An 18,719-nucleotide genomic window follows, 5' to 3' on the forward strand; every position below is an offset into this window, starting at 1 on the left:
TCGCTGGGATTACTGGCCTGCGCCACCGCGTCAAGCTATTTCAAGTTTTAATAGATATCTTACTTGGGTAAGTGGCGCGCCACCAGCTGGGCTCAAAATGGCCATCACTTGAATGTGAAGAACTAACAGCCACTTACTAGTCACACAGTCCAGTAGGAATGAGAACAAAATGAGAATCAGGAAGCCCTAGGCTGAAGCAGCGTCCCTCCGGCGACCTCTACTGGCAAGGCCAAACATGACAAGTGGAACTGAAAGGAAGAAATCGGTAACTTGCTCAGGGGGCGGTGGGGCCTCTAACATCAATAAAAACAAGAGCGATGTCAATGGCTAACGCTGAATTCTTTCAGTGCTTTCCCAGTTATTTGTCACCCCGTCGTCTGGAGGAAGTTTGGCTGAGGGAGGGAGTAGAGGTCATTTCTGCGCCCCCCGCCCCGTGTGATCACCCGTCCCTAGTCTCAGGGTCTGAACATGCGCTGGTCACCGACAGCTGGGTCACCGCTCGCGGGCCGGACCAGGAGGATGGGACTGCCAGGGTCCTGAGGGTAGGTCAGGTCTGCGGCAGGGAATGGTCGCTCAGAACTTTCCATGGCCCCCCACACGGGGTTGGGAGAGTACTGGTTCCAACAGGGACGACAGGAACCGACCCACGGGGACACCGCACTGCTGGGATGCACAAGACAGGCCAGCAATAAATATCAGAATGACTGAGTCTAGGACCCTGGCGCTGGGCCAAAGCCTGCGACTCAGGAGATTGAGGCAGGAGCATTGCAAAATCAAAGCCAGCCTCAGCAACTTAAGGAGAACCTGTTTTTTTTTTTTTTTTTTTTTAAAGTCTTGGGATTTAGCTCAATGTCAGGGTGCCCCTGGGTTCAAGGGAGGTGGGCAGGGAATGAGTCAAGGATATTCACAATTTTGCTTAAAAGATATTCACAATTTTACCACCTAGGACCCGGACCTCACTTTAATAGCTCAAGCTATTAGTGATCTCTCTGCATTAGATAAGCTCTCTCACATCTGCAAAGTTCACTTCTTACCATAATATTGCTCTTAAATGGTCATGATTGACACCACCATTCTCAAAAACCTTACATAAAAATGTAAAATTTTCCATTTAAGGAGGTTGACCCCCTCTGGGCTCTCCCAGATCTCACTCAAAATTCTTATCTGCAAGGCCACCTACTGGGGCAACTGCGAGTCACTGGCCATATTTTCCAGAGAAATATTTCTGCCTCTAGCTTCCTATCCTTCTGGAAAGCCGGTTCCCTGCTCTCTGCTCTGTCTCTGACTCAGACTCTTAGCCTAGTGGTTTCCAGAGGACTACAATCAAAAATCCATTTTTTCTACAACTTGAAACCATTTGGTTAATGCTGTTGGAAGCATTTGATCAATTCCATAAGTTGGCCACTTGGTAACCTGAATGTTTGGTGAGTGGGCTTTTGTGAATTGTCCTGTTCCCTCTACTCCATTCCTCACTGTAAGGTCCTTCCTTAGCATCTGGAGGGCCATCTTAAGTGACAGCCGCCATTTTAAGGAAAATTTCACTTTCCTGCCCAAGGGCATTGCTGAGAAAGGCTCACCACTCCCTCTTACCAACCCCACCCTTCATGGCCCACATTAGGACCCTCCAGGCTCTAATCCCTGAGCCTGGCCCGTAACCCCCCACCCCCACCCCACCCCCAAGCCTGTTGGCCTCTCTCTATGGAGAGATGTGCCTTTATTTGTCAGCTCTAACGAATAAACTCTCCTGTGTATGTCTGCCTGGTCTCCATCTTTCATTTCTCACTGCCCATCTCCTGGTTCCTCACTTTCCTTTCAAAGACATTCTAAAATCATGTCATCAGATAAAAGGTTTCAAATAAAGATGTACTGGGGAATGAAACCTACCAGATTATGTTATGTCCTTGTATAAATATATATATATATATATATACATATGCATATATATACACACATATATTTTAATTTCTGTGACTATGTGTGTGTGTGTGTGTGTGTGTGTGTGTATAACACAATAGAAGAGAGACCAATAGAATAGCAGATAGGGAAGGGAAAAGGAAGGTTCTGGGGAATGAGATTGTCGAATTATGTGCATGCACAACTATGGCACAATGAATCCCATTGTTAAGTGTAATTGTAGTGTACCAGTATAGAAAAGTTTCAAATAAGGGCAGTGGGTCCTTTGAAAAAATCACAATACAAATGTAAGTGTAAATTATTTTTAAAATAGTCAGCATTTTGGGGCTGGGGTTGTGGCTCAGTGGTAGAGTGCTTGCCTAGCATGTGTGAGGCACTAGGTTTGATCCTTAGCACCACATGGACAACTAAAAAAATGTTTTAAAGAACGATCACCATTTTGTCAAACTAGGTGATCATTCTGGAAATTAAGGAAAATTAATCATCATAAAGATAAAACTATATTAAGAAAGGTTATGCATACACAAAACCTTCCTTCCCCCTCCCTCTCTTCTGGAGTTATAAAATCAGAAATATACCTTCAGCTTTTAAAAAATAAACTTTGGGGGCTGGGGTTGTGGCTCGGTGGTAGAACACTTGCCTAGCACGTGTGAGGCACTGGGTTACAGTCTCAGCACCACATAAATAAGCAAATAAAGGCATTGTGTCCATCTACAACTAAATTTTTTTTTTAAAGATAGAGGGAGAGAGAGAGAATTTTAATATTTATTTTCTAGTTATCGGTGGACACAACATCTTTGTTTGTATGTGGTGCTGAGGATCGAACCCGGGCCGCACACATGCCAGGAGAGCGCGCTACCGCTTGAGCCACATCCCCAGCCCCTAAAATTTTTTTAAATAAATAAATAAAAATAAAAATAAACTTTGGAAGAAATTTAGATTTACTGAAAAGTTGCGAAGATAATACAAGCTCTTGAATGTTTAGGTTACCAGAGATAATAAGAGCTCTTGTATATACTTCACCCAGTTATAGCTTCATTCAGGTACTCCTAATGCTAACATATTGCATAACAAGGCACGTTTATTAACACTAAGATTAACAGCAATGAGATATTAACCAAATGCCACGCTTTATTTAAATTGAACTTTTTTTTTTTTGCTAAGTCTTTTTTTCTCTCTTCCAGGATCCAATTGAGGATACCACTGAACTTAGAATACATTGATTTTTGTACTTTGCATTTTTCATTTTTCTCATTGAACAATGTACCTTGCAGATGATTTCATATCAGCAGATGTAAATGTGGTTCCTTTTAAACTTAGCTGCATAGTATTCTATGCTATGAAAGGAAATAATTATTTAACAAGCTTCCTTTCTCATTAATGTGATTTAAATAGTTTCTCAGTTTGTTCTCTCTCTCTCTCTCTCTCTCTTTCTCTTTTTCTTTAGTACTGGGGATGGAACCCAGGGCCTGGCACATGCTAGACAAATGTTCTAACTCTGAGCTACATTCCCCAGCCCAATTATTGTTTTTAATTCAGATTTTTTTTTTCAGTACTGGATACTAAACCTAGGCTCACTCTACCACTGAGTTACATTCCAGCCCTTTTTATTTTTTGAGTTTGGCTAAATTGCTGAGGCTGGCCTCGAATTTATAATCTTCCACCTCAGCCTCCTGAGTTCCTGGGATTATAGGAGTACACCACTGGGCCTGGCCCAGTTATTGCTTGTTTTATAGTTATAGATAGTGGCTGGGTTCATTCCAACAAACTCATAAATGCATGGAATTCAATTTCAGTTCATGATCCTCCCCATTCTCCTCCCCAGTTATTGCTCTTTAGTCATACTTGTAAGTAAATAGGTCTGTGCACCCACTCCTGAGTGCACATATACGGTAGATTCCAGAGATAGAACTGCTTGGGTCAGAGAGGTTTTACTTTAAGTCAAAAACAAAACACCAACTTGCCCTCATGGGAAGAGAGTAAGCAAAAATGAATACAGTCAGAGATGCATTTCCTGCTTGATTACTACAGAACATTATTGTTTATTCTTCCCAGTCTTTGATCTCAGATGGTGAAAGAGAGTTTGTCTCAGTGGATCAGGACAGGGAGAGAGAGAGAGAGAGATATGCCTGAGGAGGTAGATAGAAACCAAGCTACATGGGTCACTCAGTGCCAGGTAGGAGCGAGATCTTGTGCTGAGGGAGCTGGGGAATTGTGGATGGTTGGAAGTCAAGGAGGCCTGCGGTCATGCAGGGGTGCAGTAGGAATCACCACCGAGGGGCTGACTCTCCCTCATGTGATCCTGGCTCTTACCTTTCTGCTCCCCTCTCACCCACAGGCACTGGCCTCCCAGGGAGGGGGTCAGGGCAGACAAACTTGTCCTGCCAGCTGCTAGGCTGGTGGAGCCACGCTCTGCAGGTATTTGGCCAGATGGGAGATAGGGGCAGACCTGGGGCAGACCTGGGGCAGAGATGGAGGCCTGCCTACCTGACCACCTGGAGGCCAGCTCCACCCCAAGATCCTCCCATCTGGCAAGATCTGGCCTGTCTTAACTGCTCAGGGAAAGACGGATGTGTTTAGCAGAATAATTCTTGCCCCATGTTCATGTCCTGTCTAGCAGTGGCATTTTTATTGATATTTAATTCTTGACTTCTGTTGGAAGACAAAAGCAGTTATCATAAACTATTTGGAAAATACCCAAATACCCAAGAAATGAAATAAGAATTCCTTGTAAGTCCCCCTTTCCTTAATAATCAATGTTAACCTTATGGAGATTTTGTGTGTGTGTATGTGTGTGTTTTTAATTTTAGGAGCCAACATGCACATGGGTTTTTTTTTTTTTTCAACACAATGCCTTTATTATTATTATTATTATTTTTTATGTGGTGCTGAGGATTGAACCCGGGTCCCACCTGTGATAGGCGAGCGCTCTACCACTGAGCCACAATCCCAGCCCCGCACATGGGTTTTTAATCACATAAATTTTTAGTTCTCAATTTCTCAGGTATTTGCCATGCCATCAAATACTGATTTTCAGTGTGACTTTTAAGGGAAAACCGAATTTTATAATATTGATTTCTAATAACTTCATAAATATTCTTTAAATTTTTTCTGCCAAATATTTCATATTAATTCAAAATATGCTTACCCCAGGGGGTGGACATTTTTCAGTGAAAGCACTTTGAATTTCAAGTGTGACTTTACTTTCCTAAATGCAAATATTCAAGTCACTTCAATGATTCAGCTTCTGAAAGGTGAGGATGGGTGGAGGAACCCTAAACATTTGAAACTGGGGTTTACCAGAAATAGTTGCGGTCCCAACAGGCAGTTTCTTTATGCATTTTTTTTTTTCTGGTAACAAAGAGTGGAGAAAATCCCTGATTCGTAATAAAAAGGTTGACCATTTCTTGAGCTCTTAGGATGAGGCTTTCTGCCGTAAGCTAGGGACTGTTACACGTCATTATATAGAGGGGCACATGGAGGCTCAGAGAGGGTGTTGGGGCCCCTGAGAACCCAGTGCTGCCTCTTTGCTTCAGAGAATCCCAGCCACAGACTGTCACTGTAACCTTGCTCAGGAAGACACCTGACTTTAAAAGCAGGTTAAGATAGAATCCCCCCATTTCCTCAACTTGTTTATGAGCTGGACAAATATGTACTGAGGGACTGGGGACAAGTTTCATTCCAGAGACTGAAGAAAAGCCAGTTAGGCCAGTTAACCCTGAGAATTTTTTTTTTTTTGTACTGGGGATTGAGCCCAGGGGCACTTAACCACTGAGCCACATCCCCAGCCCCTTTTATATTTTATTTTGAGACAGGATCTCCCTAAATTGCTTAGGGCCTTGCTAAATTGCTGCGGCTGGCTTTGATCTTGCCATCCTCCTGAGCCACTGGGATTATAGGCATGCGCCACCACACCCAGCCTAGAGGGACTCTTAAGTGTTAAAAATATACCTTGTGTATCACATCTAGGTAGTGTTTTAGAAATTCTAGTTTAAAAAATAAAGTGGCATGTTATTTGGTATTTTAGAAATCCCTTTATTTTTGTTTCTAAAGAATAATAAATGATCTTTATAAAAATTGTTTCAAACATTATAAGCTTTATATTCCTCTCAGCCCCATCCCCACTTTACTCCTCAAAGGAGTCTCTCAAGGGAAATAGGTATGTATGTACTCTTAGTATAAAAACAAAACCACTTTAGCTCAGTGCTCCACTGCGACACCATCTATACTCTGGAATACATTGCAACAGTGTTTTTAAAAAGTGGATTCAGAACTGGGAATATTGTTCAATGATAAAGTGCCTACATAGCATGCATGAGGCTCTGGGTTCAATCCCCAGTACTACCAAAAAAGAAAGTAGATTCATATTCACTGACTTAATAATATATGGTTAGGTTGGGGGCTGGGGATATAGCTCATGCACAAGGTTCTGGGTTCAATCCCCAGCATCACCAAAAAAAAATTCATATATATATATATATATATATATATATATATATATATATATATATATATAGTTAGGCAAAGACAAAAGTTGTAAAGCAATATTTAAAGCATAATTCCAGGGCTGGAGATGTGGCTCAGTAGTAGAGTGCTTACCTAGCATGTACAAGGTCCTGAGTTCAATCCCCAGCACGGAACAAAGGAAAAAAAAACAACAAAAAAACAAAGACATGATTCCATAAAATGTACATATAAGCTTTTGAAAATTCCATTCTCTTAAACATTATTTTGAAAACATCAAACCATTTCTTTAAAAAGGTCAGTGCATACTAAGTTATAGTTAGAGAAGAGCAGGGAGTTCTGATGTGCTATTCACAGCTGGGTGACTAGAGATGACAATAATATGCTTTATATTTCAAAAAGCTAGAAGGAAATAATTTTTTAACATTTTTGCTACAAAAAATGATAAGCTGGGCATGGTGGCACACCTGTAATCCCAGAGACTTGGGAGGCTGAGGCAGAATGATCACAAATTCAAGGCCATCATGGGCAACTTAGCAAGGACCTTGTCTCACAATAAAATAAAAAGATCTGGAGGGCTGGTCATAGCTCAGTGGTAGAGTGCTTACCTAGTTTGTGAGGCACTGGGTTGGATTCTCAGCACCACATAAAAATAAATAAAGGTTTATATATATATATATACACACACATACACAAATATATATATATATACATATATATATATATATATATATATATATATATATATATATATATTTTTTTTTTTTTAAAGGTCTGGATATTTCTCAGTGGTAGAACACCCCTAGATTCAATCCCAGGTACTGCAAAAACAAACAAACAAACAAATATCTGAGGAGATGGTTATGTTTACCCTGATTTAAGCATCACACCATGTATATGTATCAAAATATCACATGGTATCCCATAAATGTGTACAATTTTTATGTTTTTTATGTCAGTTAAATTTTTTTTAATAAAAACAAAGAAAAAGGCTTAAGTTCTGCTGGACCAATCCTACATATGTATCTACAAGAATAAAAGTAATGTATATAATTTCCAATTTTTTTCTACTCTGTATTTTCTTTTTTGTTGTTGTTGCTAGTGGGGATTGAGCTCTGGGTCACTTTACCACTGAGCTACATCCACAGTCCTTTTATTTTTTATTTTGAGATAGGATCTCGCTGAGCTGCTGAGGCTCAAATTTGAGATTCTCCTGCCTCAGCCTCCTGAGTTGCTGGGATTACAGATGTGCCCAGGTTTTACTCTATATTTCTCAGAGCTTTTTCCATGCTAAAACACAAAGTTCTCATTCTTTATTTTGTACTATATGTGGTATTTTAGAAATGGACATAGCATACCAGTCCCCTACTAATGGTTACTTACGTTACTACAACAAACTTCCTTATATGTGCCTTCTAATTATTTATGCCATTATGACATCTTTTTATATCAACTCATAAAGAGCTGTCTTCTTTTTGACAGCCATAGAGAATTCCAGTCTAAGAAAATGAACTATATAAACCATTTTCTGATGATGGATGGTAGGTTGTTTTTTACTTTTCACTCTAATAAATAATGACCTTTTTGGTCATTACAATTTTTAAGGTACATATTTTTTTAAAAAAAATTTATAGACCATCTACAGACCAGTGGAGAAAATGAGGACGCAGAGAAACCTCATTTGATAGGAAAGGAAACCAGGCCCTTCTGCAAGATTGTAGTTGCTGCATAACAGCCAAAGTATGGAGCTGATTTAGAGACAACAAAAGAGAGATACTGAAGCTGATGCGGTGATGCACGCCTGTAATCCCAGCAGCTGTAATCCCAGAGGTTGAGGCAGGAGGATTGGGAGTTCAAAGCTAGCCTCAGCAATGGCAAGGCGCTAAGCAACTTAGTGAGACCCTGTCTCTAAATAAAATACAAAATAAGGCTGGGGATGTGGCTCAATGGTTGAGTGCTTTTGAGTTCAATCCCTGGTAACAACAACAACAAAAAAAGATACTGAGATTCTGTCATGGAACCTTTAGAGAATTGCTGGAAGCTACAGTTCCTAGGAGAAATATGTCTATCACTTGTATATCTCAACAGTCTTGTGATAAACAAATCCCTTCCCTATCACCATCATGGATACATCCTTAGCAGCATTATCAAGCAGTGCCTTCCCTTCCCCAGCTACAGGATGAGCCAATACCTAAACTAAGACAGTGAGATTTAAGTCCTGACTTTGGCTAAGGCTATTTGGAGAGAGGCCCTTCCTCAATCCTGTGTTGCTTAGCTATAAAGATAAAAATCTAGAGAACACAGCAGATCTTCTAGAACCCTTGATTGAGCTCCTGGATCCAGACATGCCTGAAGCCAGTGTCATGAACCAATAAATTCCACTTTATGCTTTCAGTCAGTGCGAGTTGGATTTCTGCCACCTCTATCTTTTTCGTTCACCCTCACTCCAAAAGAAAATGAAGCCATCAATCAATCCATCAGCATTTATTGAAAATCTGGTCCATGCTTAGTCCTGAACTGGGTAATGATGGGGACAGTAAAGCGATCATCATAAAACTTGTCCCTCCCCTCATGGCAATCCTAGTCTATCAGAGCTTCAACAGATAATTAAATAACAGCAGGAATCGCAATACACCCACTGGGAGAAGTTCGGGAGCTACAGGGGCGGCCTCTGTGAGCCGGTGGGCGTGGTCACGGAAGTCCTGGAGGACGGGACCTTTAAGTTGACACCTAAAAATGGGTCAGGAATCAGCCTGGTGATGTGAGGCCAAGGGCAAAGGGCAAGGGCACACAAACCCAGAGGTTTGGAGGACACACCTAGGGTCAGCAGGGCTTAGAAACCTGGAAAAGAGTCTTGGGATTGGAAGAGGGGAGGGGCGAGGTGGCCGTGGAGGCCCCAGCTGGAGGAGGCGGGAGCAGCAAGTTGGGGACACCGAGGTGCGCAGGTGGCCTCTCCTTGTTCCTCAGAGCGTTGTGTAGAAGTACATGGCTATCAGCATCACAGGGAGCTGGTGGGGAGGCAGTGAGGTGGGGGTGCCCCGCCGACACCCCCGTCCCCCCAGCCCGTGGGCTCCCGCCGCTCACCGTCCACATCAGGATCGCAAAGCCGAACCACGAGATGCCCCAGGTGTAGCTGTCGATGGCGTGGCCAATGTGCTCGAAGCAGCCCTGGGCAGGGGGACAGAGGGACTTGACAAGGTGCCCCCGGAGGCTGGCAGCTGAAGGACAGCCATTGTGCACCCTTGGAGAAGTCACTTCTGTCCCTGAGCCTTGGTGTCCCCACCTGGGCCATAGGATCACGGTGGTATCTACCTTCCAGGCAGGTTTTGGGGAACAGGGAGGGGACTTTGATCCCAGATCCTGTGCAAATAAGTTTCCCCCTGATGGTGGCCCTGAAGTGCCAGCCCAAGGTGATTTTGTATGAACCCCACTTTTCATGCTGCCCACAGGTCCCAAGAGTTTGAAACCCATCCTTAAGTTTAGTCTGGTTCTGACACCTGCCCATTTAGAGATGGGGCTGAGTGGGGCCAGAGCACCACACCAGCGTCACCTTCATGTAGATCCCCATCCCAGCCTGGCAGCAGCCAAGAACAAAGGCTCAGGGTGTATGCCCTGGAGTCAGAGCTGAAGTGGGGGACCAACTCTGCCATTTTTCCACAGTAGGGCCTGAGTATTATTCTGGCCCACTGAGCCTCGGTTTTCCCATCTGTGAAGTGGCAATCTGGAGAGCAGCCACAGAATCTCACAACGTGATGCTTCTAAGTGCTCTGCAGGCAGCTGGGGCTTGAGAAATGGTTGTTCTGTTCTGACCCTGGTAATGACTGGCACCCGGGCTCCCCAGTCCCTGATCCAGGACATGCCATTGTAGGGTCCCAGGCAGCCAAAAGCAGTCAGTGGGACCAGTTCTCTTCTTAGTCTACCCGTCTCTGTCCTGGTCTTGAGGTAGTTAAAGCACCTCATTGGTTTCTGATTGCCTGAAATCCATTCCCAGCTCACTAGTGACTGACGTCTCAGTTTTATCTTCCGTAAAATGGGGTAATTGTAATCTTTACCTCATAAGGTTGTCGTGAGGATTAAATAAGTCTGAGAGCCCTTGGAAGATTGTTTTGTACAAAGGAAAGGCTTGGGAAATGTGGGTCGTTACTGATGTTGGGCTGCGGTTCTTGTTGTTACTCTCATTTCTGGACAACCTGAGACAAGTTGCAGGTGCCGGGTCTGGGTCAGTCAGATCCCGTGTGCTTCCTGATGATTTGCAGAGAGAGTTGGGACAACGGGGGAGAGAGGAGAGAAAGAGGAAGCCAGAGAGGGGAGGAGAACAGATTGTGGGAAAGAAAGAATAAGAAGCAGAGAGGCTGCCAGGCTCTGGGGTTCTCGCCTCTAATCCCAGCAACTCAGGAGGCTGAGGCAGGAGGATCACAAGTTCAAGGCCAACCCAAGCAACTTAGCCAGTCCCCCATCTCAAATAAAATAAAAAGGGCTGGGCGGGTAGCTCAGTGGTGGAGTGCCTCTGGATTCTATCCCTGGTACAGAAGGGGAGTGGTGGGAGGGAGCAGAGACCAGAAAAGGATGGTGAGACAGGTACAGCAAAGGGAAGGGACATACCTTGGTGAACAGGTAGTCTACATGTCCTAAGCGGCAGCCATTTTCGTTGACGGGGATGAAGTTTCCGGTCCGGCGGCAGCACAACGGAGGCCAGGGGAACACCACCTCTGGAGTGGCCGCCCTGAAGGCTGATGTGTAGTTCACCCAGTCCATGGGGCCAGATGTGCCACAGCATTCTTGCTGGAGAGAAAATTGGGGATGAGGCAGACTGGGACTCAGAGAGGACAACCACTTGCCTGAGGTCACACAGCAGGGAGAGGCAAGCTTGGCCTTTGCCTCAGTGGGACTCAACTTGACTGTGTCTTGGGGATCAATGTGTGTGTGTGTGTGTGTGTGTGTAAGGATCACTGGTATTTGTTCCAGAGCCAGGAGACTGAAGGGAGATTTGGATCAAACACAAATTCATGATTTATTTTAAATTATTTTGTCAGTACCTCACAAGTGCACTTGCCTCGCACTTGTGAGGTACTGGGTTGGAGCCTCAGCACCATGTTAAAAATAAAATAAAGATATTGTGTCCATCTTTAAAAAAAATCTTTTAAAAAAAAACCTCAAGGGCTGGGGATGTGGCTCAAGTGGTAGAGCGCTCGCCTGGCGTGCGTGCGGCCCGGGCTCGATCCTCAGCACCACATACAAACAAAGATGTTGTGTCCGCCTAAAACTAAACTAAAAAAAAAAAAAAAAAAAAAAAAAAAAAAAAAAAAAACCTCAAAATATTTAACACAAAAAAACCCCACAAAAAACAAAACCCAATAAATAAATGTGCTAAGGTACTGAACAGACAGAAGAAATGCAATCGATCAACAAACATATGAAAAAATGTTCATCATCTATAGCAATTAGAGAAATTCAAATCAAAACTTCTCTAAGACTTCATCTCACTCCAGTCAGAATGGCATTTATCAAGAATACAAGCAATAATAAGTGTTGGTGAGGATGTGGGTAAAAGGCACACTCATACACTGCTGGTGGGACTTCAAATTGGTGCAACCATTATGAAAGCAGTATGGAGATTCCTCAGAAAACTTGGAATGGACTCACCATTTGACCCAGCTATCCCACTCCTCGGTTTGTACCCAAAGGACTTAAAATCAGCATAATACAGTGATGCAGCCATAGCAATGCCTATAGCAGCTCAATTCCCAATAGCTAAAGTATGAAAACAAGCGAGATGCAGTTCAACAGATGACTGGATAAAGAAAATGTGGTATGTATACACAGTGGAATATTACTCAGTTATAAGTAAGAATGAAATTATGGCATTTTCAGGTAAATGGAGCTAGAGAATATCATGCTAAGTGAAATAAGCCAACCCCCTCCAAAAAAAAAAAAAAAAAGACCAAACGTTTTCTCTAATAAGACAATGCTGATCCATAATTGGGGGTTGAGTAAGAAAGAATGAAGGAAATTTGGGTTGTGCAGAGAGGAGTGAGAGGAGGCGAGGGGAGGGGTGTGGGGATGGGAAGGACAGTGGAATGAAATAGACATTATCACCCTATATACATGTATGATGACACTACTGGTGTGACTCTGCACCAAGCACAGCCAGAGGAATGAGAAGTTATGCTCCATTTGTGTACAAGTGTCAACATGCATTCTGTCATGTATAACTAATTAGAGCAAATTTTAAAATCTTAAAAAACTCAAAGTTAGTGCTCAATTAATGACTGTTCTCATTGTTATTATCATCATCGTTATGGAGACAATATGGATTTAGGTTGCCAGGTTCACATCCCAGCTCTGCCACTTACCAACCTGGCCAAGTGACATTACCTTTCTGGGCCTGTTTACTCTCTGCAAGAGCAAAGCCGTCCCCTGGTAGTGATCCCGGGAATGGATGTCTCTGAAGCACTCATTCATCTACCCGTGGACATGACCATGACGGGAGCCCTGTCCACAGAGGCCAGGCCCGCTGGGGGCCCAACTCGCCCACCTCAATCATGATGCGATCCCAAAGGCGGGTCAGTTCCTGGCCCTGGTCGGAGTCTGCGCTGTAGAAGGTGAGCATCTGCTTGGTGATGAGGAACGGGTTGGACACCATCTGCGGGGGACACGGGAGAGCGGGAGCCAGCGGGGCTGGGTGGGGTCAGGGCGCCCTCCACCCTCCCGCCCCGCGCTGCGCGTCCGGGGCGGCTCACGTAGTCGCGGTGGGTGTAGGAGGTGATGCAGGAGGCGCACTCGAAGAGGTAGACGAGGAGCATGAGCACCAGGTACTGCGGAGACCAGGGGGACAGTCAGTCCGGCAGCCTGGCCGCCAGGCCACGGCCCTTGAGGGACCGGTCCTTGGGTAGAAAGGGCTTTTGGGGGCTGTGGGGTAGCTCAGTGGCAGTTGTGTGAGACCCTGTTCCGTCCCCAGCACTGCAGATGGGGAGGGGGAAGAAACAGGATTTCTAAAAACCAGTGTCAATGGCCACATCAGTGATGGGCGGGCCGGAGCTTACTGTGCAAGTCCTTCAGCTTTTCTGCACATTTAAACTATTTTACAATGAAATAGTAAGGGAAATGAATAAGTATCAATGTACAGTGTATTCCCCAAAGTTAACTACTGGCTTGGAATAAGTAAAATAAATGTCTACTAGGAAAAGAAAGAAAGAAAAGAAAGAAAGAAGCAAGCCGAGTGCTGTGGTGCACACCTGTAATCCCAGAGGCTCTGGGGGCTGAGGCAGGAGAATCACGAGTTCAAAGCCAGCCTCAGCAAAGGTCAGGCGCTAAGCAACTCAGTGAGACCCTGTCTCTAAATACAAAACAGGGCTGGGGATGTGGCTCAGTGGTTGAGTGTCCCTGAGTTCAATCCCTGGAAACCCCCTCCCCATTAAATTAAATTTATAAAAAACACTTAAAAATAAAAAGGGCTGGAGATGTGGTTCTGTGGTTAAGCACCCATCAGTTCAATCCATGTACAAAAATAAATAAATAAACAAACAAATAAATAAAAGTATATTATAAAGACAACCAGAGACATTTATTTAAGCATAGATGGGTAGTGGAAGGTAGGAAGGAATTAGGGTCAATTGTGCAGTGTGTACCAATGTCATAAAGTGGGAGGGGGATCCCAACAGTTGGTGTTTCATGAAAATCCTTCTCCTGCCCTCAGCCCTCACCCTTAAGGCAATAGGACATTGGGTGCTGATGTACCAGCTCCATTGCTGAGAAATGGGACGATATCACATAACACCCTTCTGCTTTCAGACAGTGTCCTTATCACATAGAGAAATGTGCACTCAGATATTTACAGGTAAGTGACTCTGTGTCTAGAAAGTGCTTCGAAATACCCCAGGAAGAAAAAAATGTGGCCAGGTGGAAGGTGGATGGAGGAGACAGTGTGGCGTCTGTTGCTCTTGGGGAAACCAGGGGATGGGTTCACGGGGCTCCAAACGCCATTCCCTCTCTATGTTTGAAATTTCCCAAAATAAAATTTTTTTTCAATTCTGTTTTAGTTAATAACAAACTAAAAGGGGAGCCAGACACAGACACACATATATTTTTTAACTGGTTTGGTGAACTTTTAGGATGTAGATTAAATTGTTATGCTAGAAAATTAAATATAGGATAAGAAAAAAAAGATAAAAGAAAGGGAGGGAGGGGAGGAGGAAAGAGGAGGAAGATGATGAGTCCATTTTACTCAGGATAATACCACAGTCCCATGAGGTCCAGCCAATTGGGCATCTTCTCAGGCCGCTCCCTGTCCCCCTGCCTGTCTGCCCACTGGCTCCCCAGCTTCCTCCCTCCTTGGCCATGGCCCCAGGTCCCTGTACCCCAGCCCCCTCTGGCCTCAGAACCTTTGCTCATGCTGTTCCTCCCTTGGAATGCTCTCCCTCTAAATGCTCCCTGGCTCACTCCCCTGCCCCCTCCAGAGCTTTGAGGCCTTGCCTTCCCTTTCCCCTTGGTGGAGGGCCTTTATGTTTTGCTCAGTACTGTACCCACAGTGCCTAGTGGGGGCTTAGCACGTGCTTCCTGCTCAAGAAACACTGAGGAAGTGGCTGCTCCTGAGGCTCCAGAAGACCCTGTGCCGTAGAGGAAGCGCAGCCCCCAGGGCCTGCATGGGGATCCCTACCCTCCCAATACCTGGGGCTCTCAGTCTCTCCATCTGGTAAAGGGATTGGAAAGCATGTACGTCCCAGGGCTTCTGGGCGGCTGCAGAGAGCTGATTTTCCAAACTGCTCCTTCTAACGTCAGGCCCAGGAGCAGCTCTTGGCAAATGTGCGTTATTGTTGGCAGAAATTCACCAGCTGCACCGCTCAGGCTTAAACCGACTGTGCCACCAACTGGCTGTGTGAGCCTGCATAAGTGACTTCACCTCTCTGAGCCACAGCTTCTATTTCTGTCAAGTAGGGTCATAGTGATGATGACATAAGGATGACAACAAGGATGACAGTGTCTCTTGTGGAGCTTGAGGAATGAATGATCTAATCCATCTGAGTCATTTAGCGCCTGGCTCGAGGGGTGGCTCATTACGTTGGGGTTCCGATCCTAGCCCTGCTGCTATGGCCACCTTGCTGTCCAGCTCCCCTGTTTTCTTCCCACAGTGGGGGTCACAGGGAGCCTGGGCTGGGGGACAGGACAACTAACGCCAGAGCAACTCTGAATGAGACACCATGAAGAGTCCCCGTAGGGGCCGTGGTGGTGGCAGTTGTGCTAATTCAGCAACGGTGCTCTCCACAACATCTGTCCCAGCTCCACCCCACTCCTGGGGTCTTACCGTGAGGATCATGGACCGCCGGCGGCAGAGTGCTGCTCCCACACCCAAACTGGCCACCACGAAGAAGGAGAAGCCGCAGAAGATGGCAATCCAGGCCCCAGCGAAGACATCATCCTTGCCTGAGACGCCCATCAGTGGGTACACCCTGTACTGGTCAGCTGTCACCCATACGGTCTCAGCAAACAGAGCCAGGCCTGACAGCTGGACAGGGCGGCTGGTGAGGAAGGTCTGCCCAGGGCTGGCGGCCCAGCTGCCCTCTGGGTCAAGTGGGTACACGGTAAGAGTGGCAAAGCCCTGGTCCCCCGTGAGCAGGGATGAGACTGGGTGGAGGCCAGGAGGCGAGGGAGGGCCTAGCCAGCCCCCGCCCAGCCCCCGCATCCCAGCTGCCAGTTCCTTCAAGGGTAAAGATGCCACTTGTGAAGCCCGGAGCACATGACTGGCACAGACAAGATGCCAGCCCGTGCTGTTATTCCCGGGGAGGGGAATTCATGGCCACGGCCCTAAAAATGCAACACTCCGCTGTGACCCAGGCCTTGTGCAGCTATACTTTATGATAAGCGCTATTGTCACCAGCTGTAGTGTCCTATGGTTGTTTGGTCATGCAAATAGTGACCCTGTGTGCCCAGCTCTATTCTAAGCATAGAATTCAAGAACTCATGCTATCCTCACAGCATTCCTGATTCCTCTCCATTTTACTGATGAGAAAACAGGTCCAGAGAGGTTCTGTCACTGGTCCCGGGTCTCAACCAGAAGGTGGCAGAGCTGGGATCTGAACCCAGGCTGTCTGGCTCTGGAGCAAGCAGGTATATTTAAAGACAATGTCAATGAAAAGGCATTATTATGGTTTGGGGTGCAGCTCTGTGCTTGAGCGCTTGCCTAGCATGCCTGAAGCCCTGGGTCCTGTCTCCGGCACCAAAAAGGAAAAAAATAGACATTATTCATTTTGGTGGGCCTCCTGTGCCAAGCAGTCACTTGATCATGGTAGCTAGCATTTGCTGAGTGCTTTTTTCTCTGAGTCGAGGGCCGTACATGGACTCATCTCTACAACAGTAATCCATACATACAACAAAGACACAATCTATCCATAAGGAGGAGGAGGCACAGAGAAGTCAGGTTGCTCCCTTGAGGTCACGTAGCTAGGGAGAGGCAGAGGTGGGTTTGGACCAAGTTGCTCTGACTTGAGACTAAACACAGGTCAACTGGAGAGTCCCGGGCCCTCAGCCTCCACCCCAGGCTCAGGGTTCCCCCCACCACACACCCACTTGGCTTCCCAACACTGGGGCTTGGCTCACCAGAATAATGATGTTGCCCACGACCAACAGCCCCACCACAACCGGAGATCCCTTCTCCCCGTCTGCTGCTGCAGAAGCCATAGTCCTGTATGACATGGGCAGAGATGAGGCCAGGAGGGGAGGGAGGGAGCAGGGCTCCCCATCTCCATCCCACACCCAGAGGCCTCAGGGCTACCAGAGGATGCCCTGCTCTCTGCAGGGGCGCAGGCTGGTACCCATGTGCCCAGCCCCCACAACCCTGGCAGTGAGCCCTTTTGCAGCAGAGAAAGCCTCGGTTCAGGCAGGGCAGTCACTGGCTAGAACTCAGCACTGGCCCTCACAGACCTCCCCCCTCCAGGCTCCCCCTGCCCAGTCCAGACTCCCAGGGTCCCCACCTCACCTTCTCTGCCCAAAGCCTCTCTGGTCAGCCCCACCCACAGCAGCTCCCTATATATGCTCAGGCCCCTCCTTGGGCCAGTCTCCAAAGAATGGAGGAGAGTTCTGGAGGAGGAGACAAGAACCCAGAGGGCAGACCAGGATGGGAGAACAGATTTTATGAGCTCCCGCCATGCAAGTGATTTATAGACCTGACATTCTAGATTGCGCTGATATCCGGCCACCTGGACAGGGTGATGTGCCCATGGCCGCTGGTTCCCAGGCTGCAGTAGGGGAGGAGGGAAGGTTGGGGGGCAGGGGAGGACACACCCTGATATCCCAGGACATGGGCTTTCTTGGGAGCCTGAACCAGCTTCTTGTCAGGGCCATCTGAGAATCCTGAATCTCAGAACTGCCTCCTCTCCTCTGGGTGAACTTGGGCAGGTGGCTTCACTTCTGTCAGTCAGGAGCCCAGGTGGAGACCCAGGCAAGGACCCAGGGACCCCCAGCTCCTATCCTGGCAGACAGGAGAGGAGGACAGAGCCAGACCAAGGCAGGGTGATGGAGGCTAGGAGGATGGGGGAAAGGTGGAAGGCATGCTTAGGAGGCTGGTTATAGAGGCCGTGGCTGAGGAGAGGATGATGAGTGAGAGGAGTGTAAGAGGGGAAAGAGGAGTGTGTCAAAAGAAAGGAGGGGAGCACATTGAAGGGGCTTAGTGGGAGAAAAGCAGCCCTCCCCCAACACACACTCACACAACCATAGCTAGAGGTTTCCTCGGGTTGTGGAGTCAAAGACATCTAGGAATGGCACACCAGCAATTCCAGGAGGCTGAGGCAGGAGGATTGCAAATTCAAGGCCAGCCTCAGCCACTTAATGAGACCCTGTCTCAAAATTTAAAAAATGTAAAGGGGCCAGGGTTGTAGCTTAGCCTGAGCTCCAGCCTAGTATGGGTGAGGCCCTGGGTTCAATCCCCAGCCCCGGGGTTGGGGCTGGTTGGGAGGGGGAAGAGATCTAGAATCAAATCCTAGTTCTGCCTCCTCCGTGGCGTGCACATCTGCAAAATGGGTGCTCTCAGACCACGTGCACGGGCGGCGGTGGGAATTGAGCGAAGGCACCTCTGCGAGGGATAAATGCGACAAGTGACCGCACCACCCCTCACGGCAGCGCTTCCCAGAGCCCCATGGTCTCTCCTATGGCGTCCTCTAGTGGCTCAGGGCAGATCCCGCAGGCGAAAACGAGGGCTTGGGGCCTCCGGACCTTCCCCAGAATTTCTCAGCCCTGATGCCAGGGCATTTGGGTTTTCTCTGAGTCTACGCTTCCCCGTTGCATGCGAACAAATATACAATTCCAATGTCAAGACTCAGAGACTTGGTGAGACCTTGGCTCAAAATGAA

The 18,719-nt window shown here is 46.6% G+C and overlaps 1 protein-coding gene across 1 annotated transcript; it reads right to left on the reverse strand.

Annotated features, from left to right (window-relative positions):
• Positions 1-9,000: 9,000 nt before the first annotated feature.
• On the reverse strand, positions 9,001-17,052 carry Upk1a (uroplakin 1A). The gene is made up of 7 exons (XM_046448117.2): positions 16,972-17,052; positions 15,680-15,880; positions 13,119-13,193; positions 12,914-13,021; positions 10,981-11,160; positions 9,463-9,546; positions 9,001-9,386 (listed from the first exon to the last, which is right to left on the reverse strand). The coding sequence occupies exons 1-7, from the start codon at positions 17,050-17,052 to the stop codon at positions 9,342-9,344; spliced, it is 774 nt and encodes a 257-aa protein (XP_046304073.1). The 3' UTR covers positions 9,001-9,341.
• Between the last annotated feature and the right edge of the window lie 1,667 nt (positions 17,053-18,719).

Source organism: Marmota monax, unplaced genomic scaffold (genome assembly GCF_021218885.2).
Source record: "Marmota monax isolate L192 unplaced genomic scaffold, Marmota_monax_Labrador192_F-V1.1 WCK01_AAM20220418_F8-fsc00101, whole genome shotgun sequence".
Lineage (NCBI taxonomy): Eukaryota > Metazoa > Chordata > Mammalia > Rodentia > Sciuridae > Marmota > Marmota monax.

Bases quoted from the DNA above. Each gene is read 5' to 3' on its own strand.
- Upk1a (XM_046448117.2), bottom strand. From the start codon at position 17,052: ATGGCTTCTGCAGCAGCAGACGGGGAGAAGGGATCTCCGGTTGTGGTG. The intron at 13,022-13,118 runs GTGAGCCGCCCC...TGTCCCCCGCAG, and splicing joins CCTACACCCACCGCGACTAC to ATGGTGTCCAACCCGTTCCT. The intron at 11,161-12,913 runs GTGGGCGAGTTG...TTTTCTCTCCAG, and splicing joins GGGATCGCATCATGATTGAG to CAAGAATGCTGTGGCACATC.